Here is a 24,191-nt window from a genome sequence, read left to right as displayed (position 1 = left end):
TGTTCAAAAACACCTCAGAGACTAAATATAAATATCTGGTATTGCAGATAGAGTGGAGATAATCAGAGCATAAAAATCAAGTTCTGTGAAACAATAGCAGAAATTTCCTCATATCTAAGGAAATTTATGAACCAGCTCTACAGAAGACATTTAGAACCACAACAGCCATGGCTGGATAATAACTTCTCCACATTGTATTGTAAAGACATTAAACTGGGAAGAGGAGCTTGGACCTGCCTAATCTGAACATACCAGGTTCTACTGACTCCCCAGGGGAGACTTTGCTTTGGAGGAGGTGGGAATGGGAGAGGGGGTTGTGAGGGAAGGCTCGGGGAGTGGGAGGAGGGAGGACAGGGGAATCCCTGGTGGATATGTAAAATGAATAGAAAAATCTCTTAATGAAAGAAAGAAAGAAAGAAAGAAAGAAAGAAAGAAAGAAAGAAAGAAAGAAAGAAAGAAAGAAAGAAAGAAAGAAAGAAAGAAAGAAAATTTGCCATTTTTGAGGAGGTTCTCACTATGCAGCTCTGGCTCACTTGTCCAGGCTGACCTCAAACTCACAGAAATCCATTTGTCTCTGTCTCCTGCCAAGGACTGGGATTAAAGGTGTGTACCATCACTCCCAAGCACACAAAAATCGTTATTTTACAGCTTTTCACCTCACTGAAAATTGCAAAAACACAGAACCAAAAACACCAGAGAGAAGTTTCAAGAAATTCCATGTCCTTACGAAAGCAATCCATCCATGACTTCTTAGTAAAAATGTAAATAAAAACAAGCCACAAACCCAAGAAGAAATTTTATAATGAATAATTGCAGTCCCAAAAGAAAAGAAGCACCAAGCAAGATTACAGTGGGGAGGAAAGGATCCACCAAACCTGAGGAAGAGATTGAGGATATGTGCAAATGAGTGCAGGAGACCGCCACATTTACATTACACATGCGCAGTGAGCACCATTTGCTCCATAAACTGTCAGTTATGCCTAAGGAAGAACGAGCATGCTTTTGTTTACCAGTGTTGCTTAGCAACGACTGTTCTATAACTGCCTGCTTCGGTTTGACTGGTCAAACCGTAGCCTCGCACTTGTGAGAGTCGCAGAGTTAGGCTCTGGTTGTTAGATGGTCAGTGGTTAAAAGTTCATCATTTCCTAAAATTACTTAGTGTTGAGTTGATAGAAAGGTGGTCACTGCTATGCTGTCCACCCTGAGGAAGCTCTTCTGCTTTAAGAAGGAGCCGAAAACCCCCTTGGGGTTTTGTGACGGCCCAAGCAGGGGAACGGGATACTTGTCCTGCTTTCACTGTGGAACTGAAGACAGGTACCGCCAGCCTTATGACCCTGAAAACCAATTTCATGAGGCAGTATGCATGGGAAAGCGCAAAGTGATGGTGCGTCTCCTCAGGAAGAACCAATTTCATGTGAATGATGAGGATGAAGGGAAACGGTAAGAACACTTGGAAGATAAGGATGAGGGGCCTTGAGGAAATCGGGTGATGGGAGAAACCTACCTTTCCTAGCTCTATTGAGGGCAATAGGGGTGAGGAGAGACCAACTGTGCTTTCTGGACTTACAGTCTCCTTGGTACCCGTGATCACACAGGTCCAGTGTCCAGATCTTCTTCTGGAGGAGGAGAACCATAAGACTAAAGCTCCAGCAGGTTTACTGTCACCCCGTAATTCCCCTATGGAGCATTTTCTTATGGAGCATCGAATACACAATAGAATAATCTAACAAATTATAAAGAAATAGGAATTAATTTCAATGTACCTAATAAACACAATGTTGTGTAAACTGTAGAAACTACAGAGATCAAGTAGTGTTGTTCCTCATAATGTCTTCCTCCCACCTAAAATCACCCAAAAACATTCAATATGGATCTTTTATCTGTGTGTACTAACATTTATATTCCTCACTGAAAATAACAGAAATAATCTAAACTTGATAGATGGGTGTGTGCTCCTCTTCCTGCTGCTCCTTCATTTTCTTGTTGTTTCTCACTAGTTTCCTGGGGATATCACTCTCCCTTCTCCGTAGATTTCTCTTAAGTTCCTTCACTCATTACTTCATGTGTTTCTGAAAGTTTATTCAGTGTGGCCTTGGTCAGCCACCATTTTAATAACACAATGTGCTGACAAGCTCCAAGTTCTCTGAAAGTTACTTCTGACATCTTTACTTATTTCTGATAGAGGTGAATGGAGCTTGCTGTGAATTTCATGATTTACAAATCAACAAACTATCTTGCTTTCCCAATTTTGGGTTTACTCGAGGTGGCCCACAGTGTCCTAAATCCTCATGAAATTGATATTAGATACTGACGTTAGGCATAGCATACATCTAATTCATATGTATGCTGTGAATTTAACTGTTGTCAAAAATGGCCGGCCATTCTTACATATTTAACTTGAGGTTCCATACTTACTTCCTTTGAATTAAAGTTCCTTAAAAAGCAAAGCCAATTTTGCTGTGCATTTAGATTTTGCTGTTGACACTTTTCACTTTTTCTCAATAGTACACTTCATAACTATGTTAAAAACAGTATAAAGACTAATAATGATGCGTGTGTAATATATATGTATATGTATATCATATATCACATTTCACTTAGTAGAGACATCATGCATGGCACAATGACATGTTACCTTATGTATTAAGAATTGCTTTTAAGTGTTGCCAATCATTGTTGTACATTATGAATTGTAAATGACATTTAACTTTAGCTTAATTAAAATGTGAGAAAAATCAAATCTCAAACTCAGTGCTGTGCCATATCTACAACCCAGGCTCCCTGGAGGCTGAGGCAGCAGGACCATACGTTTACAGCAGAACAAGTCTCAAGTTTTGAAGAGATCACCTTAGACTTGAAAATATATACTTGCTCTGTACATTCAATATTTCTTTATGTATATGTTTTATGTCTAAATACATGGGATGGGATAATCTTTCCTGGTACACATCTCTGGAAAAGACTAATTCTTTCTCTGCCAGAGGTCATTAAATATTTCTTACAGACCATCCAGTGATGAGCTCTCATGAGATTTTCCTAATCCAAACTAGCATTTCAACTGATCGTTTCATTTTTCAGATCTCATTTAAGCAGCCATATTATTGAGATTTCATAGGTATAGCTTCCCTGCCATAGCTGGAAGACACAATCTTTTAACAGATATACTAATACTCCAACTCTTATCATCTTTCCACCTCTTTTTCAGTGATGTTCCCTGAAATCTGGAGATGTAAGAGTTGTGATGTAGATGTTTCAGCCCGAATTTTGTAAATATGTAAATACAAATGCAATTTATGAGTACTCTAACTAGAACCTTATACCAGTGTGTACAGACCTATAAAGAGCTATCCATTATATGTGCATTTAAGACGGATTTTTATTTTTCTAGGTGAAAGATTAATCATAAAATTTCTTTTTTATGCTTCTTTTTTCCTTTTATTTTATAATTTAATTTAATTTTACATATCAGCCACGGATTCCCTTGTCCTCCCCCCTCCTGCCCCCCCAACCCCCGCCTTCCTGCAGCCCACCCCCCATTCCCATCTTCTCCAGGGCAAATCATAAAATTTCCTATGTGAAATGAAAAGTTCTACTCTAATTTCTCCACTCTCTGTTACTGGATTTGAGAAACATTATTCTTCTTCACACTAATCCAAATAGTCTAAAGAGCTACAGGGTTCGTGCACTCATAAAAGGAATCTGTTTCTCCCAGGTTAGTGATGCATTATATAAATGCTTGTCTAAAGGAATGGGACGGAATGTACATTCTCATGCACCCTGGTTAGAAATGCATTTCACAAGTTCTCTAATAAGGTATTTATAATAAAATGATATAGACCTATAATGACCAGAGAAATGTCTTCCTCTGAAATAGAATCTTTATGAGGTATTCATCATAGGAGTTCTCTCATGGCCTGAAAAAATGCCACATCTTTACACCTTCTGTTTAGTAATCATCTATAAGTCTTCCAGAACAGTGCATTTGATTGATAATCATGTAAGGAGAGTATGTTCTTGGAAAATAGATTTCTTTATTCTAGATGATAGATCCTCAAATATAATTTTTCAAATTAAATAGACAGTTCTTATTTTCTTCCTTCTGTATATTGTAATAGGAGTAATGCCAAAGATATTTTCCATAACACTTACATTCCTATAATGAGCTGGAGGAAATGTGGGCTTATAAAATGGGACCTGTGTGATATAGAAGAAATATTGACTATAGACATATGAATCTCTCCCACCTGCCTATTTCCAAATAATCAGTCGGAGGCTTATTATCAATTACAAACTGTTTTGTGTATGGCTCAGGCTTATTGCTAGCTAGCTCTTACCTCTTAAATTAGCCCATTTCTATTAATCTATGTATTGCATGTGTTTATCTGTGTTCTATTACATCTTGCTCCTCCAGAGGCATGCATTGTCATCCCTGACTCTGTCTTTCTTCTTCCTGTATGTCTCCTTGGATTTCCCACCTGGCTCTAAGCTGTCTTGCCATAGGCCAAAGAGCTTCATTCATCAACCCATAAGAGCAACACCTATTCGCAGGGTTCTGAAAGACCACTTCACAGCATTTGACAAAACTTTCATTGTGGATTGAGAAATTAGCCACATTCTTATCAGTTACATAATTTAAATGCTCTCCTACATGTTTTGCATAAGTTTGCAAGTAGCTCAATATTGTACAGTTGTAAAGATGTGCTCACAAAATAGAATCTACTCATTCTGTGTTAATCATGCCTCATAGACTACATTTCAATTATCAAATACTGGATGAACGTGAAGTGTCTTCCAAACTTTTATGTAACCAATTTCAAAAAAATTCTAACATTCTTCTTGTCCATAGTGCTATAAGATTTAAAAATGCGATAGTTAGTGTATACTTTTCACACAGCTTCTTCATTATAGTGAAGAATGCACCATTCTTAAACTTTAGTTTTGGAAAAGAACAGTGTTTCATTTTCTTCTCTATCATGTAACTGCATTATCCAATGTGGTAACTATTTCTCCAGAGTGCAAATCTACCTAGATCATGCTTTCTTGTTCATGTGTTATATGTCTTAAAATGAGAATAGAGAATCTTGCTACATAAAAAGAATACATCATTCGTGACAAAATTTTAAACATGAGTTTCTGTCATGAAATGAAAAAAAACACCATGGAAATGATGTCTTCTAGACAGAATGGATCTGATGCACAAGTGAATTCATAAAGACTGTGCAGTACACACAAAAACTTGCACAGGTTCAACTACATGGAGTTCCAGCATTGAGGAGGTAGAAAATGAAGTAGGGTTCCCATCCCTAATAAAGAAGGTATCTGAAATTTATACCTGCCAGAAAGGGAAAACCTTTTTTCTGTAACGGAGTGACTCTGTGTATACAAAATCCCACGGCCAAGGAGTAGTTGGCCAACAAAAATGAATTCCAGGATCTTTGTGTATGTGTCAGGGGGAATTTGTGTTTTCCTCATTTTTGTTTTTACATTTGTTTTGTGGTATTATTGCAAAAGAAAAAGAAAAGAGAAAACAAAAGGCTTAGGTTCATAATGTGGAAGGGAGGATCTGGAGTGAGTTTGGGGAAGGGAAAGCATGGTCAAAATATCTTGCATGAAATTTTGAAAACCAGTAATCTTGTAATTGCTAAAAATATGAATCTAAAAAAGAAACATTTTAAACATTAAAAAAATAATTTTTAAAAGGAACAATAGACAGCTAACAACTACTGAAAGAGGGAAAATTAGTCTTTTCCAGGGGTAAGTCCCCTAGTCGTCATGTAACAGTATTTAATCACACACTCTAAATAGCCAGAACTCCAACTTAGGTAAGGAACCTAAGGCTCTGGCTCAGTGAGTTTCCCATGCCCTTCATGTACATACCCTCTCCTCATCCATGCCTTTTCAATCATGTCCATTCTTGCTCTTTTAACAATAGCTAGGAAATGGAAAAAATCTTAATGTAGTTCAATTGATAGATGGATAATGAAAATGTGGTACATATTTACAAAAGCAACATGAGTGGACTCAGCAGGTTGCATTAATCTCTCTCTCTCTCTCTCTCTCTCTCTCTCTCTCTCTCTCTCTCTCTGTGTGTGTGTGTGTGTGTGTCTGTGTGTGTGTGTGTGTGTGTAACAGTAATAATTTTAAAAAGAGGCTATCAGTTTAGAGGTAATGGAAAAACAGAATAATTTGGAAGGTGAAAACATTGGAAGAGATCAAGGAAGGAAAGAAAAAGGTAAAGTGATATAATTTATATGTTAATCAAAATATAACATGGAATTGAAAAATCAGAACTGGAGATACTGTGTAGTGCTTAAAGTGTTTCTTACTCTCCATTAGAACTAAAGTTTAGTTCTTAGAATGCAGTTCAAGTGGGTCACAACTGCCTGTTACTTCAACTCCAGGGAATACAACACCTTATTCTAGCCACCTCAAGCACCCTTCACCACACATAACACATAGAAATACACAGAGAGACAGAGACAGAGAAATTTATTTTTTCATATATTTGTATTTTATTTTATTTTTTTCTTTAGAATTTTTTTATTCATTTTACATACCAATCAAAGATCTTCTCTTCCCTCCTCTGCCCCTCCAGCCTCCTCTTCCCAACCCACCCTTCATTCCCTCCCTACAAGAAGGTAAGGGCTCCCATGGGGAGGTAAGTTAGTAGAGGCAGGTCCAACCAAGCCCCACCCCCTGAACCAAGGCTATGCAAGGTGTCCCATCATAGGTAGTGCTCTCCAAAAAAGCCTCTCATGCACTTGGGATGGATTCTGATCCTACTGCTATGGGGCCCCTTAAGAAGATCAAGCTACACAAACTGTCTCATGATGCAGAGGGCCTAGTTCAGTCCCATGCAGGCTCCACAGCTGTTGATCCAAATTTTATGAGTTCCCACTAGTTGGTTTGGTCATCTCTGCAGGGTTTCCCTATCATGATCCTGATGCACTTGCTCATACAATCCCTCTTCTCTCTCTTCCACTGGACTCCTGGAGCTCGGCCTGATGCATGGTTGTGGATCTCTGCATCCTGCTTCATCAGTTACTGGAGAAAGGCTCTATGATGAAAGGTATTCACCGATCTGATTACCAGGGTAAGCCAGTTCAGGCACCCTCTCCACTATTGCTAGTAGTCTAAGCTGGGGTCAACCTTGGGGATTCCTGGCAACTTCCCTAGCACCCAGTTTCTCTCTATCCCCATGATATCTCCCTTATCACGGTATCTCTTTCATTTTCATTGCTTTCCCACTCCACCCTTGTTCCAGCTGAACCATCCAGTTCCCTTATGTTCTCATCCATCCCCGATCCCCTCCCCTCCATTGCCCACCCCTCATGCCCAGTTTACTCATGGAGATCATCTATTTCCCCTTCCCAGGACAATCCATGTGTCCCTCTTTGGGTCCTCCTTGTTAGCTAGCTTTTCTGGAGCTGTGGGTTGTAGTCTGGGTGAGTACATACCATGTTTGAGCGAGTACATATCATGTTTATCCTTCTGAGTCTGGGTTACCTCACTTAGGATGATATTTTCTAGTTCTATCCATTTGCCTGAAAATTTCATGATGTCATTGTTTTTCACTGCTGAGTAGTACTCCACTGTGTATATGTACCATGTTTTCTTAATCCATTTTTCAGTTGAGGGGCATTTAGGTTGTTTCCAGGTTCTGGCTATTACAAATAATGCTGCTGTGAATATAGTTGAGCATGTGTCCTTGTGGTGTGATTGAACATTTCTTGGGTATATGCCCAAGAGTGGTATAGCTGGGTCTTGAGGAAGATTGACTCCCAGTTTTCTGAAAAACTGCCATATTGATTTCCAAAGTGGCTGTATAAGTTTGCACTCCTACCAACAAAGGAAGAGTGTTCCCCTTGCTCTACATTCTCTCCAACATAAGCTGTCTTCAGTGTTTTTGATCTTAGCCGTTTGGACAGGTGTAAGATGGTATCTCAGAGTCATTTGCATTTGCATTTCCCTGATGGCTAAGGATGTTGAGCAATTCTTTAAATGTCTTTCAGCCATTTGAAAAATTTAATTTTTTTAATTTAAGAATTTTTTTTTATCCATTTTACATACCAGTGACAGATCCTCCTCTCATACCTCCTTCCACTCCCCCACAGCCTTCCTCCCCCTGACCCAACCCCCATCCCCTCCTCTGAAAGGGAAAGGCCTTCCATGGGGAATCAGCAAAGCCTGGTACATTCAGTTGAGGCAGGACCAAGCCCCTCCCCCTTGCATCATGGCTGAGCAAGGGGTCCCACCATCGGTAATAGGATCAGAAAGCCAGCTCATGTACCAGGAATAGATCCTGATCCCATTGCTAGGGTCCCTTCAAGTAGACCCAGCTACACAACTGTCTCCTGTGTGCAGAGGGCCTAGTCCAGTCCCATGTGGGTTCCACAGCTGTCTAAAGTTTATGAGTTCCTATGAGCTTGGTTCAGTAGTCTCTGTATATTTCCCCACCATGATCTTGACCCTCTTGCTCGTATAATCCCTCTTTCCTCTCCTTGACTGGACTCCCTGAGGTTGGCCTGGTGCTTGGCTGTGGATCTCTGCATCTGCTTCCATCATAATGATGATAGTTATGGTATTCACTAATCTGATTACTAGGGTAGGGTAATACAGGCATTCTCTCCACTATTTCTAGTAGTCTAATCTGAGGTTGTCTTTGTGGATTCCTGGGAATTTCCCTAGCACCAGGTTTCTCCTTAACCCCATAATTTCTCTCTCTATCAAAATATCTCTTTCATTGCTCTCCCACTCCATCCCTCCCCCCACTTGACTATCCTGTTCCCATATGTTTTCATCTCCCATCCCCTCCCCTATATTGCCCCCGCATCACCAGTTTACACATGGAGAACTCATTTATTTCCCCTTCTCAAGGTGATCCATGTGTCTCTCTTAGGATTCGCCTTGTTTCCTAGCTTCTCTGGAGCTGTGGGAAGAATAACTACTATATAAATAAAATTTAAAATAATTAGAAATGAAACATCCATTACTACAGTGAAGATACACATAAAACAACTGAATGTATAAGAAAATTAATACACAACTTGGATGTGAAATTCAGGAGAAAGAATGTGAAAACTATCACAGTAATTTTTCCAACATAATATTTGTATTGCTTATTGGGAATTTCAAAAAATGTGTAACAATCACACTAGCTTCCCAGTTCTCCCAGGTCCACCATCCAACATTTGTGACCCAGCTCCAAATACACCAAGTACAATTTGTGTTGCTCATGTACTCACTGGAGTGGCTGGCTATTGGGAATTTCACTTTTACAGGTTTTTTTTTAATGGAAATATATCTCTATACACAAAGCATAGAAATTCTTTCAAAAGAGTCAGCAATAGAGTGAAAATCCAGTACAAAAACATCAGGGATACTAAGGTATGTGTATTATTATATTTAGACACTAATAAATTAAAAGTAATGAGCACATCTTTTATGATCTCTGAGATGCTACTGTTCAGAGATTGCATTTGTTAATTTTCTGTTTCTGTGATAAAACATCATGACCAGCAGCATCTTACAGAAGGAAGAGTGTATTTAGGCTTTCAGTTCCAGAAGCATAGGAGTCTATCATGGTGGGGAGACTTAGCACAAATGGTCAACCTGGGGGCAGGAAAAGGAAGCTTAGAGGTTCCATCCCAACCACACTCAGGAAGCAGAGAGCAAACACAATGGGCGGAGACTATGACCATTCAAGGCCTGTCTCCAGGGATGGATGTCATCTAACAAGGCTCCATCTCCCAGACGTTCCACATCCTCCCCAATTAGCACTACCCTCTGGGAACAAGTGTTCAATTATCTAAACCTGTGGGTACATTCTCTTTCAAAAGTACCTCACAAAGCAATTATATGTATCTAACACTACAGATAATGTGTGGAGATATTCAGGGATAGAAAATATGTTCTATGAAACAACAGCAGAAATTTCCTCATATCAAGAGAAATAAATAGACCCAAGTACACAGAATACATTTAGAATCAAAACAGACATGACTGGATAAAAACTTCTCCACTTAGTATTGAAATCATGTGAAATTAAAAACATTTTTTCATTTCATTTTCTTAAGGAGGTTCTCACTATGCAGCTCTGGCTCACTAGACCAGACTGACCTCAAACTCACAGAAATCCATTTGTCTCTGCCTCCTGCCAAAGGCTGGGATTAAGGTGTGTACCATCACTTCTGAGCTCAGAAAATAGTAATTTTACAGCTTTTCACTACACTGAAAATTCAAAGAACACTGAACCAAAAATATCAGGGAGAAGCTTCAAGACAGAAATTTCCTTACAAAGACAAGCCCATCCTTGACCTCTTAGTGAAAAAGGAAATAAAAAAACAAACACTCAGCAAAACAAGAACAAAACCAAAAAAAGATATCATAATGAGTAATTACACCCACAAAGAAAGTAAGTACCAAGCAAGATTGTTGTGGGGAATAAAGAAATAAAGAGATCGAGATCTTGCAGGATATACACAAACTAAAGCCCAGGAGACCGCCACACTTATATTGCACATGCGCAGTGAGCACTATTTGCTCCATAAACTGTCAGTTATGCCTAAGGAAGAACGAGCATGCTTTTGTTTACCAGTGTTGCTTAGCAACGACTGTTCTATAACTGCCTGCTTCGGTTTGACTGGTCAAACCATAGCCTCGCACTTGTGAGAGTCGCAGAGTTAGGCTCTGGTTGTTAGACGGTCAGTGGTTAAAAGTTCATCATTTCCTAAAATTACTTAGTGTTGAGTTGATAGAAAGGTGGTCACAGCTATGTTGTCCACTCTGAGGAAGCTCTTCTTCTTTAAGAAGGAGCCGAAAACCCCCTTGGGGTTTTGTGACGGCCCAAGCAGGGGAACGGGATACTTGTCCTGCTTTCACTGTGGAACTGAAGACAGGTACCGCCAGCCTTATGACCCTGAAAACCAAATTCATGAGGCAGTATGCATGGGAAAGCGCAAAGTGATGGTGCGTCTCCTCAGGAAGAACCAATTTCATGTGAACGATGAGGATGAAGGGAAACGGTAAGAACACTTGGAAGATAAGGATGAGGGGCCTTGAGGAAATCGGGTGATGGGAGAAACCTACCTTTCCTAGCTCTGTTGAGGGCAATAGGGGTGAGGAGAGACCAGCTGTGCTTTCTGGACTACAGTCTCCTTGGTACCTGTGATCACAAAGTTCCAGTGTCCAGATCTTCTTCTTCTGGAGGAGAACCATAAGACCAAAGCTCCAGCAGGTTTACTGTCACCCCGTAATTCCCCTATGGAGCATTTTCTTATGGAGCATCGAATACACAATAGAATAATCTAACAAACTATAAAGAAATGGGAATTAATTTCAATGTACCTAATAAACACAATGTTGTATAAACTGTAGAAACTACAGAGATCAAGTAGTGTTCCTCATAATGTCTTCCTCCCACCTAAAATCACCCAAAAACATTCAATATGGATCTTTTATCTGTGTGTACTAACATTTATATTCCTCACTGAAAATAACAGAAATAATCTAAACTTGACAGATGGGTGTGTGCTCCTTTTCCTGCTGCTCCTTCATTTTCTTGTTGTTTCTCACTAGTTTCCTGGGGATATCACTCTCCCATCTCTGTAAATTTCTCTTAAGTTCCTTCACTCATTACTTCATATGTTTCTGAAAGTTTATTCAGTGTGGCCTTGATCAGCCACCATTTTAATAACACAATGTGCTGACAAGCTCCAAGTTCTCTGAAAGTTACTTCTGACATCTTTACTTACTTCTGATAGAGGTGAATGGAACTTGCAATGAATTTCGTGATTTACAAATCAACAAACTGTCTTGCTTTCCCAATTTTGGGTTTACTAGATGGCCCACAGTGTCCTAAATCTCCCTCGTGAAATTGATATTAGATACTGACGTTAGACATAGCATACATCTAATTTCTCTGTATGCTATGAATTTAACTATTATCAAAAATGGGCATTCTTATGTATTTGACTTGAAGTTCCATACTTACTTCCTTTGAATTAAAGTTCCTTAAAAATCAAAGCCAAGTTTGCTGTGCATTTAAATTTTGCTGTTGATAATTTTCAGTTTTTATTAATAGTACATTTCATAGCTTTCTTTAAAAAATCCAGTAAAAGTCTAGAAATGTTTTATATTTATGGATATGTATATATGTATGTATATGTATATCACATTATATATCACATTTCACTTAGTAGAGACACCATGCATGGCACAATGACATGCTATCTTATGTATTAAAAATTGTCTTTAAGTTTTGGCAGTCACTGTTGTACATTATGAATTGTAAATGACATTTCAATTTTAGCTGAGTTAAAATGCGTGAAAAACCAAATCTCAAGCTCAGTGGTGTGTCATATCTACAATCCAAGCTCTTTGCAGGCTGAGGCAGCAGAAGCATAAGTTTATTGCAGAACTTGTCTCAAGTTTTGAAGAGATATCCTTAGACTCTAAAATTTATACTCCTTAATATATTTACAAAATAGAGATAATGGAACTAACATTGACTTGAAATATGTTTATTACAGTGTTAACATTCATAACTTAAATACCGAAAAGATTGTTAAGTTGTTGTTGAAGAATATTTTCTGAATAGTTGCAAAGAATCTAATTGAGTCATCCTAATTTGATAGAAGTATTCCTTTTAACACCCATTTTCTGGACAAGAATTCACAACACAGGAAGGCTGAGAAGTAGTTGGTTGATGGTAGTGTCTAGAGTAGGATTCAAACTGAAAATGAGTTCACCCAATAGTCATGTTCTTTTTGCTCAAATAGGCTGCTCTTTACTACGTAGTTCACTAATAGAGCACTTATCTAGGCTGCAACAGCTGTGTGTATTATTCACACTGCGATAAATGATAGTTGCAATAAATTTTTAAATACAGTAAATTATAAGAGCAAATAAAAATAAATTTTGAATGAAGTTAAATATTTTTATGGGTCTATGGACTTAAATACTATATAATATTTATAAATGCCAGAGTGATTGTGTATGTTGATAATAGTGCCTTACAGTTTTCCTTCAAAATGTCTCTCATTCCCACAGAACTGCGCTCCACTTTGCATGCTTCTATGGCCATATCAATCTGGTTCATTTTCTGTTAAGATTTAAGGCCTGTGAGATTAATGCCCTTGACAATCAAATGTCCACACCACTAATGAAGGTATTTCAAAGACTTCAATTTCAGTAATTAAGTTGATCTAAGTGTTTAGAATGAAAGTAAAATTAAAGTCACTTAAATATAAATCATGGTGAAAGTTGGGGGAAGTTTCTTGTGTGTTCTTTAAATTGACAGTGTTTTCCTGGTAACGATATCCACAGGCTGTACAAAGCTGGGAGACAGAGATCGTGTCTGTCCTACTTGATCGTGGAGCAGATCCCAATATTAAAGATTGCAATGGAGAAGCAGCAATTCACCATGCAGTGTATGTAGACAGGCCAGATATTGCCAGCAGTCTTCTTGAATTTGGGGGAAACATTGAAGATACTACAAAGGTAAAAATTTTCTAAATTGAATCCCCAAGTATTTGAAAACTATATGCTTTAACAGTTGTCATATCTTGGTCCAATTTATTCACGTTTAGAAGTTGAAGTATTACTTGACTGGCACTTTGAAATAACTTGATCGGTATCCATCTAAGTATTGATATGTTGTTATAGTTTGTTTTTTACCCCATTGAGTCCAATTCGTGCTGCCCACATACTCTTGGGTATGTGACCATCCACTGGAGCATGCTCAGTCCACCCAGGCCACACCTTTAAATGAAAATGACTATCCAGTCCTAGCAGCTATAACTGTCAAGAAGTTCTCAGCTCAGAGCAGAACTTCATGCTAAATTCCTGCTTGCATAATGACATTTTGTGTCACTTGAGCTTCCAACCATCATCTTCTGAATGTTTTCACAGTGACTGTGATGTCATATGAACATCTACGCTGGTGTGCCCATGAGACACTCTTTGCTTTTGGTCATCCAGTGGACCTGGCTCTTACAAGCTTTAACCTGATCTTCTACAGTGACCCCAGAGACTTGAGAGGAGGTTTATATCAATAAGGTTAGAAAGATGGGTGGGTACAGAAGAGGGGTGCATTTGGAAAGTAGTGAAAGGGAAGGGGTGAATATGATTAAATTGCACTGAATATAGCTCTCAAAATTATTTCCAAAGGGGGAGAAGTAAATGTTAATTTATTGAAATCAACATTAGAGAATTTAGCTTACTTTTATGGAGCCATGGAAAATATTTATAAAAATAGATAATGGACTAAAAGGATTATTTGACTTACATTTCCAAGTTACTGTGTATTACTGGGCAAAGCACAGAATCAGGATCTTGAGAAAGCTGTTGACATATCATCTATCCTCAAGAGAGGGAGAAATGAATGAGTCCAGGATGCCTGTTTGCTTACTCTGCAGCTATCTCTGTAAAGTCTTACACAGCCATGTTCTGAAACAAGGCTGTGGTGCCACCCACCAGGGGCTGGGTTCTCTTCATTGGTTAGCCATCAAGATAACTTCCTATAGGCAGCTGGATATAACTTTGTCTGTGGTATCAGGAACTTGTAATCCTTCCTTCCTCCTCATATCTCCACAGAAACAGAATCAGTGGCCTCTTGAAAAACTCAGAATAGGTGTACCACAAAACTGCCTACATACCAATATCACACCCATCAAATATCCAATTCCAAAAGCTTCAACACCTACCCAAAATATTGACAAGCTGTGCTGGGATATAAATCACTTCAGGCTGTGGGTGATACTTCACCTTCAAAATGCTATCACAGACTGAATATTTGCAACTGAAGCATGGTACATTGCACTACAAGCACTTGATTTCCACACATCCATTAGTATGCATGCAGCAGAGGTTAAAATTTTAGTAAACAAACCAAAGGGCTATGGAACAGCGCAGTCCATTCATAACCTCCATTTTCTCCAGGAATGCAGTGCATGCTCAATCTCTAAGAGAATTTTAAAAACTATGCTTCATCCTGACTATAACAAATCAAATCATTTTGCTTTTGAGCCCCTATGATGGAACGGTTCCCTGCAGGTACTTCCACAATCCAACCTCCAAGTGTGTTTTATTTGCTAACAAATCCCATTTCACCTGCTTTGCCGATACAGGTGTTTCAGTCTACTAGCCTTATTTCTTAGTGTTTGATATAAATTTAGGATGTCTGAAGATTCCTTTTCTCCCTTGGCAGTTTGCAGAGCACCACAGGAAGCTAGTACTTGGATAGGAATCACTGGGTTAGTTCCAGCTTTATTCCTGCTAGTCTTTTCTCCAAAGGATTTGGTGTCTTCTGTAGCAAGATCTTACACTTAAGTGACTGGAGGCAACCAAGAACACTGGCAGTAGCTCATATTGTTTGGGAAATCTCTGGAACTCCCAAAAAGTCTAGGGAATTTTTACCTGCCTGGCACTGTGTATTTTGTTAGCTGTGGAGTTGGGCAAGGCTTTTCCACCCCTTGTTGCATAACTTCATGTAAATTACAATACATCGTCTTAATCTCACTGATATTGATAATCCTAAAATCATCATAGACTTCCAATATTAATTTTTTAGATAGGGTTTCACTATGTAGCCCAGACTCTGCTAGAAGTCACGATCCTCCTGCAATAATACCCTGCACTCTGTTGATGGGATTACAGTTGTGCCTTCATTTCTGAATTCTAATGTTTAAAATACTTTTAAATTATTGCTCTATTTTGATTCCTGCTTAGGTTGTTTTCTAAGCAAAATATAAACCAGAAAGAAAGCAATGCCTTGCCCATCTCTAAAACTTCCATTACACAGATCTGTATGCACTAGCTATAGTACAGTACAGTCACTCAGTAAATTGGAGTTAGATGCAATGATGATTAAAATGCAGCAAATACAGAGTATAACAGAGATCCACAACTAGTGAAAATGCAAAGACCAAAGGACCATGGGTGCCTACCACAATCCTACATCTACAATACAACACCCACACTTAAGTTTCGGGTGACACTGAGAAAGAAAGTTCTGAAAAAACAAACAAACAAACAAACTCTGAGTTCCAGTGACCAGGATGACTGTTGCAGAAAAGTGTCTTCTAGATACAAAAGGGATAATTCATCTATGAAATCTCAATAATATGGTTGCCTAAATAAGACATGCACAAGGAAAACACCAGTTGACATGCAAACACTTGATAGGGGAAACTTCAAAACTACACTCGTAAATAAAGAGTTGCCAATTATCCATAACTGCTGAGAGTAGAATTCAATTTTCTCCAGGGATACACTCTAAACTCCTCAATAGTTTATCTAACCACAGTGGCCATGCTTAAACACACACACTTACACACATGCACATGCACACACATGGACACACAGACACACACAGACACACACACAAACCAACACACATACAGGAAGAGAGAGAGACAGAGGGGGAGGGAAAGAGAAAAGGAGAGGCAGAGACATAAAAAAGAGGCACACAGAGAGTCTGCTCACATTACATGGAACCAGTAGGTTGTACATAATACACATGTGTGTGTGACAGTAATAAAAAACAGGTCCTGAATTTCAGAGGGAGTTAGGGGGAGTTGGAGGAGTGAGGGTGTAGAAACTATGTAAATACAGATCTCATGTAGGAAACTGTCTAAAAATAATATAAATAAAAACATTTTAAAAATGTACTGGATTTTCTAAACACTAAGACAGTTTTCAACTTGTAACAGGACAGAATACATTTCAAGGTAAGCAATCAAAGATTCTTTGAGTTGGGCGGTGGTGGCACACGCCTTTAATTCCAGCACTCGGGAGGCAGAGACAGGCGGATCTTTGTGAGTTCAAAAAAAAAAAGATTCTTTGATTTCTTACTCATTTTGAGGTCATTTCTTTGGTGACCTGTTCAGAGCAAGAGGCAGACATTGTTACCCTTGGCCCTTCCTGAATGGAGAATCAAGAAGAGCTTCCTCTGTGTCCTCAGCAAATACCACATCATTACAATACTCTGAGAATTGTGCCTGTGAAACAACTTCTGCTGTTGCTGATATTTGCCCCACAGAAGATTTGCCAAACAGTACTTCAGAAATCAGGTTTTAAATACTGGACAATTCCATAGTTTTGTCATTGTCCTTAATTGAATTTTTCTGTTGGGAAATGCTACATCTGCCACATAACTGTCTTTTGAAATACAGGAGAATTTCTGACATAGAAAAGACAATTTTGCTCATCCATGCAACTTAGGATCTAACACCTTTGCCACTGTGTGTCGGTGTGTGTCTCTTCAGATAAACTCTGAGGGGAGAGTGCCATGGCTTCAAAGTACCATGACAACTTCTGTGACAGGAACCACAGGTCCATGGGTGTCACATGAGTTCTGTAATGGACTAGAGGACTTTGTGACAACTGCAGCCATGGTTAGAATATTGCAATCTTGAGGATCATTAGCAGGTGCATTAGGCTAATAAGGAAAAGACTACTGTGGTCAAGTCTATGGTAAACATTACGATCACGGGCTACATATATGATTTTCAGTTCAGTTGTGAAATAGGCGGTATTGCGAATGATTAATTGATATCATTACAGGATGGGTTGACCCCTCTGCTGCTAGCACTCCGAGAAAGGAAACCCCGCATGGCAGCATACCTAATCACACACGGTGCGAATCTTCACGTATCTGATCAATATCTAAGGTACTACACTTTGCATTTTTAAAACACTACTTGTGTTGAAAATAGTCTAGAATAGTAAAAATCATTCATTTCATATGTGTTATGGGACTAGATTAGAAAAAGTCAATAAAACATCAGTTACATATCTAAAAATATCTATTACATGAAATGGTTATGCCAAAGAATGACAGTCAGGTTCATATTCCCTTTCATAATGAGAGGTTTTTATTTTGATTTTTATTTTGACTGCCATATGATCTTCTATGAGTTGATAGCATTTATATTAGATTGTACATTTACAGTGTCAGTCCCAGTGTTTTCAAGTTTGCAATCACACAACCTTGTGAACACCCTTTAATCTTCAAATACTTTTGGTGGTGTGCAGAGAAGGATGATACATGAATGGTAGTTGTAAACTTACATATATGGCGTGATATTAGTATCAGGATTTGAAAACATTCATTTTTAACATTAAAATTATTTGATAACATTATTACTATCATTTTACGCAAATTTCAATTCCATATATAATAGTGAATTGTATTTAATAGAATAGGAAGGAAATGGTGTTCTTTTTCATATAAAGCTTTCTGTACTTCTGGTCAATTTTCTCCAAACAGTTATTCACCATAAACAATTTAAAATACAAATTCTACTCTATAAAGTATCATAGTGGGCTAAGAAGTTTTCTGCTTGTTTTCTAGTTTTAGCCTTGGACATATTTTAGGAATCTGAACTCTGCTTTCAGGATGCTTAAGGCTACTTAGTTAATGGTCCATTCTACACACAAAGGCCTTATACTTATATGGTAAAATGTATACAGTTCACCATTTAAGTAATTGAATTGCCTCTGTCATTCTAGAACAACACTCATGTATGCTGTTAGATGGGATTGTGAAAATATGGTTGAAATTTTACTGAAGAAAGGTGTTGATCACCAGTTAAAGGACACATTTGGATGGAGTGCTCTTTATTATGCCATTATGGGGAAACGCAAAACGTAAGTCCAGAAGTTAAAACGCTAATTGAAACTAAATTTAGACATGAAATATTTACCAATGTTGTATTTTAACCAAGCGTAACTTCATTATTTAAATGCTTTTGGAATGGAAGCATTTTAGTCAACTCCACTTGCGATTCAGGATCATTATGACAAAACTCAGATCATTGTTTCCTTCTTGGCTAAAGGAAGACCAGCAATAGAGCAACCTATGTCTTGGAATTCATTAGTGTTCTCACCATGGGCTTACTCTTTATTTCAGTAATATCAAATTCTGAATTCTGTAGCATTTGATAATAGGTCCATTCATGAATTATAGAGTGCTTTCATTTAGGATTCTAATCAGATCAAGACTGAGAAGCAAGTTAGATACTGCTTTACTATTTCTGTGCCTGTTTTTAGGTGGTGAAATTTTCATAGCAAACTTTTAAACTAAAGTAGGGAAATCCTGAGTTTTGGAAACTTAAGTTGGAGCCTAAGGAAACACTTTCCCAGAGCGAGTATACTTAGGACTCCTACCTATATTAGGGCACTTTCCATCCTGTCAAGATAATCCAGATGATTTGAACCATAGTAAATCTACACCATCTCACTCTGTTCTTTCCCTCTAAAATGAGACACTTTGTAAAATCTTTTAGAACTAATAAATTTGAAGGGTATGTCCAGATGACTTGATGGAATCTTATATTGTCTTTGAAATATCTTAAATATTTAATATATTGATAAATGATTTTCCATCCATATTAAAATAATAACGTTGTTTACCACCATTTCCATACTTGGCAGAAAAATGGTGATTATTCAGCACGACTTATTCCTCTGGAGACAACAAAATACCTTCACACGTAAGTCTTTTGAAGTTTCCTTCTCTGTAGCCCTTCTTTAGATTAAAAATGTTGCATTTAGAATTTTTCAATTCTCTGTAATTAGATATTATTTGGGTACATACCCAAGAATAGTGTAGCTGGATCTTGAGGTGGATCCATAACCAGCTTCTTGAATAATGGCCAAACAGATTTCCATAGTGGTTATATGTTTGTACTGCCCTTACCATTGGGTGAGTGGATGAGTGTTCCCCTTCCCCTTCACTCGCAAAGAGCAGTTTTTATTTTTAAAATGCATTTAAATTATGATAGAATTAATATCCTTTCCTCCTTTACATTCCTCTCTCCAGCTCCTCCTAGGCAGTTTTAAAAACCAAGTGTCTATTGACGGCTGAATTGTTTAAGAAATTAGTTGTATGAAACTGCTTTGTTAAAAAGTTTCTCAGTTTTACACCGGAATTACATACTTGCATGTAAAAATATTTTTTTAATTACCATACTGTGATGAGATGCCAGCCTCTCCCCAGCCCACAGCACATTTTAGTGTACTTCATACATTTTTTTTCTAAAAATGTTAACATAGTGTCTACTTCATTAATAGTTCCACTACACTGTATTGTAATTCATTTTATTTGTTTATTTTATTTTATGTGTGAGTGTTTTTGCCTGCATGTACACCAGGCATGTGCATCATGTTCATGTCTGGTGCTTGTGGGAGAGAGAAGATGGTGTTGTATTCTTTGGAACTGGAGTTACAGGTGATTGTAAAATACCACATTGGTTCTGAGAGCAGAACACAGGTCCTCTTGAAGAGCAATGCATGCTGTTAACTTCTAAGTTGTCTTCTTAGCTATCCACACACATTATAAAAAAAACACATTATTTTCTCACAGTAAAAATGAATGCATTGCAGTAAGTGAACACAATTACTTTGTTATACATATCATAGAAAACATGATTTGTATGGCTAAACAAGACACAATATTCAATCCTTTTATGATTTCCTTTCCTGTGTATGTTATTAAAGGAATGTTTTCTTTTCTATAGATTTTAACTAAAGTACAATTAGATCACTTTCCCACTTCCCTTTCTTCCCTCCAGCACTCTCCCCACGCTCCCGCTTCTTCCATGTCCCCGCAGGTCTCAAATTGATAGTCTCTTCTTCCCTTATAATTACTCTTCAATGCACACATTCACACACAGAGACACAAATGTGTAACTACAACCTACTGAGTTCAGTTTTCTTGTTTGTAGTTACATGGTTTCAGTGCTGACTACAATTTCATCAGTCAAGCAATTAGGGGTTCCTGTCTGAGAGAGACTCACTATCCCTATCTCAGCAGTCATTAGTTTCCTGCAGTTCCTTGTCCAGGAGCATGGCCCTCGGAGATTCCTCCCTACTTCTTCCTTAGCATGTCTATTGATATTGTCTCTGTTCAGATCTTGTTAATATAGCCATTTCCATGAGAGACTGTTTCACAGCAGACTTCCTGATGTTTGCAGTCTTTCCCTCTGCCTGTTCTGTGATGTTCCCTGAGCTAGAGATGCTGGAGTTGTAATGTTGATTTATCAACTGAGACTGGGATCCCTAGACTCTGCTGATCTCTGCTTCATGTCTACATTCTGGTGTGAGACTCAAGAGAATCTTGATGAAGGAGTCATCTTTATCTTCTCAGAAAAATAGCTATTAGATTCATTAGTTCTTTGTACAGTTTTCTTTTTTTCTATTTAATTCATTTACTTTTTATTATTTCGTACTATCTACTGTTTGGGGGTTTGGTTTGTTCTTGTTCTTTTTTCTTCAAATTCTTGACTTGGATCATTAGGTCATTTATTTGTTTATATGCATACTGGAGTTTATTTTGCTGCCAATTTTAACTTTTATGACTCAGTGGTTGCATACTGTACATGGCATTATTTCAATTTTCTGTATTTCTTAAAGTTTCCTTTGTCTCTAGGCATATGCTCTATTTAAGAGGAGCCTCTTTATGCTGCTGAGTGGAATATATATTCTTTGGTATTGAGGTGGAATATTTAATTATTGGTTAGGTCAATTGAATGAAGATGTCATTTAATTCTGAGATTGTATGTACTTGGGCTGGATGACCAATCAATTGGAAAAATCAGTGTTTGCAATCACATAATGTTATCGGGTCTGTGTTGATCTGTGCCTTTTGTTCCATTAGGTTTCTTGTGAAGTTGGGTGCACCTGCATGTGTGTGTGTGTGTGTGTGTGTGTGTGTGTGTGTGTGTGTGTGTGTGTGTAAGTATTCTATTTTGTATTTGTTGACACTTTAATTAGTATGAAGTGCACATCTTTGTCTCTTCTGCTTCATTTTAGTTTGAAAATGATTTTTCAGGTACTAGGATGCCGATACCTGCTTGCTTCCTGACAGTGTTTGCTTAGAATACATTTTGAGAATACATTTTGCATCCATTCATTGTAAGAGGGTGCTTGACTTTTAAACTAAGATGAGATTTTTCATAGACAATAGATAGTTGGATTTTGTTTCTTAATTTGTTTAGGTAGCCTTTGTCTTTTGACTGGAGTGTTGAGGCCATTGATATCTGGATTCGTTATTGAAAGTTGTACCTAGATTGCAGTGTTTTATTTTCCTGTTGTTTTGTGTTGTTAGATGCCCTTTGTATTTCCTTAAATTATAGCGTTGCTTGTTTTCTTTCTAAAAGTCTCCTCTCACACTTACTCCTCTCTTCAGTTAGAAGTATTACATTTAGTAGTCTGTTTAGAATTTATTATTTGCTATAACTGTTTCAGGCTGCTTGTATCATGGAAGTGTTTCCTCTTCAGCTATGGCAGACAGATTCACTGGGCACACGAGTCCTGGTTGACATGCATGGACTTGTAGTATTTGAAGTTCATTGCTTCAGGCTCTTCTGCTTTTCAGAGTTTTATTTGATAATTCAGCTGTTGCCCTGGGCACGTTCATTTCCAAATGACTTGTATACTTTCTTTTCTTAAGCTTTCAATATTTTTTCCTAGTCCTGTATATTTGGTGGTGTTACTATTATATGCTTTGGAGTTTTCTTTCTGATCTTGTCTGGTTGGGGTTTTGTTTGATTCTTGTATCAGTGTGTGTATATATTTCCTTACTTGGATGAAGAATTCCTCTGTGATCTTTCTATTAATCTTGTCTATGCTATTGATTGAGAATACTGTTTCCTCATGTATGCCAATAGAATTCAAAGATTTGAGCCTTTGATAGTATCTCAAATTTCTTTCCTGGTCTTCTAGCATGGTTTTTTTTATATTATTTGCTAATTAATTATAGATTTTTCTACTTTTTCTTTACATTCTCATATTCTATCTTTTGTTTGATTTGTTATATTGGTAAGGTTTTTCTCTGAACTTTCTAATTGGCATGCTGAAATTTTCAGTATTATATCTATTGCAGCCATTGATCTGGACCTAGTCTTCTGTGTATGGTGACAGCCACAAACAAAAAATGTGGGGGCAGAACAGGGAAGAAGTGACTTACCCAGAAAAGGTTGTGATATATTGTGTACTCTAATAAAATTTGCTTGAAGATAAGAGGACAGAACAAGCCACTAGATTAAATATAGAGGCCAGGCAGTGGTGCCACACATCTTTAATCCTAGCACTCGGGAGGCAGAGACCCATCTGGATCTCTGTGAGTTATATCCACCTTGGACTACATGACATTTAATCAGTCTAGGAGAGAAACAGAGGCAAGCAGTGGTGGCACCAACCCTTAATCCCATTACTGGGATGTCACATGCCTTTAATCCCAACACTAGGAAGGAAGTGATGGCTGGGTGGAGAAAGGTATATAAGGCATGAGGAGACAGGAACTAAAGGCTTTTTGGCTGGAACCCCTTTTGTCTAGAGGCTTTTCAGCTGGAGCGCTTTCAGCTGAGTACTCAGAGGCATTCAGTCAGAGGATTCCTGGAGTTGGCGAAGTTAGACTTGGCTATGACTTGTTTCTTTGTCTCTCTGATCTTTCAGCATTTTCCCCAATATCTGGCTCCATTTTTTAATTAAAATAACATTTAGGATTCCTGCAACAGAGGGTTCACAGCTTTGGGTCTGGAATAGGATTGTTGGCTTCCAGAGAAAATGAAGTAGCCACCTAGCTAGCAAAGGTAGCTAGGAAACATGGAGGCCATGCCTGCTGCATTTCTTAAGCAAGGCATGTGGGTTTGGAGATAGTAGTAGGGGATAATAGGATGGGAAATGGAAAAAGAGAATTGCCCAACAATGGTGGCTCACAAACAAAGAGGGTTGTCAGCTTGGATCTGGACCAGGTGTGAGTTTACTGATGGCAGTTTTTGGGGGGTGACAGACAAAAAGAGACGTATTCAATAAAGGTGGCACAAAACCTAAAATAATGGTAATTTTGTATTCAAATTCTTCCATTTAAACAAATATATCACATAGTGTTACTGAAATGTTTATATACACGGTGATTACTTCTGGCTCTACTGTATGGCAATGGTCTGGTTCCTAAATGTATAATTAGAAATTAATATTCTTATCTGTGAGGTGTTGAACTCAAGGTTTCATACTTTAAGAAGGAGGTGCTCTATGTGTTTGCTACTCCAATGACCCTATTTTTATTTTTATTTTTGTTTATTTTTGTCTTCCTGCTTTGTGTTGCCAAACTGACTCTTGACTGCCAAAAGGCAATCTCCAGAGGTCATACTTTTCCAAACTGTAGTCAAGTCTTTCACATGGCT

The 24,191-nt window shown here is 38.0% G+C and overlaps 1 protein-coding gene across 5 annotated transcripts in view; it reads left to right on the top strand.

Moving 5' to 3' along the window:
* Positions 1-1,041: 1,041 nt before the first annotated feature.
* LOC131902032 (POTE ankyrin domain family member A-like) overlaps positions 1,042-24,191 on the top strand; it is a 59,851-nt gene continuing 36,701 nt past the window's right edge. For 4 of the 5 annotated variants that reach the window (XR_009376982.1, XM_059253078.1, XM_059253076.1 and 1 more), the window contains exons 1-6: positions 1,042-1,440; positions 13,051-13,168; positions 13,327-13,500; positions 17,566-17,672; positions 18,514-18,651; positions 19,438-19,496. Coding sequence is in view for 4 of the 5 variants with exons in the window: in XM_059253078.1 (XP_059109061.1) it covers positions 1,190-1,440; positions 13,051-13,168; positions 13,327-13,500; positions 17,566-17,672; positions 18,514-18,651; positions 19,438-19,496 (847 nt within the window). In the remaining variant the exon portion in view is untranslated. Of the gene's footprint in view, positions 1,441-10,932; positions 11,025-13,050; positions 13,169-13,326; positions 13,501-17,565; positions 17,673-18,513; positions 18,652-19,437; positions 19,497-24,191 lie in introns of those variants that run through there. The other variant, XM_059253079.1, reaches the window with a different exon arrangement.

The sequence above is a fragment of the Peromyscus eremicus genome, unplaced genomic scaffold (genome assembly GCF_949786415.1).
Source record: "Peromyscus eremicus unplaced genomic scaffold, PerEre_H2_v1 PerEre#2#unplaced_1338, whole genome shotgun sequence".
In the NCBI taxonomy this organism is placed as follows: domain Eukaryota; kingdom Metazoa; phylum Chordata; class Mammalia; order Rodentia; family Cricetidae; genus Peromyscus; species Peromyscus eremicus.
The sequence above is the reverse complement of the archived record's forward strand: the minus strand, read 5'-3'. Positions and strand labels throughout refer to the sequence as shown.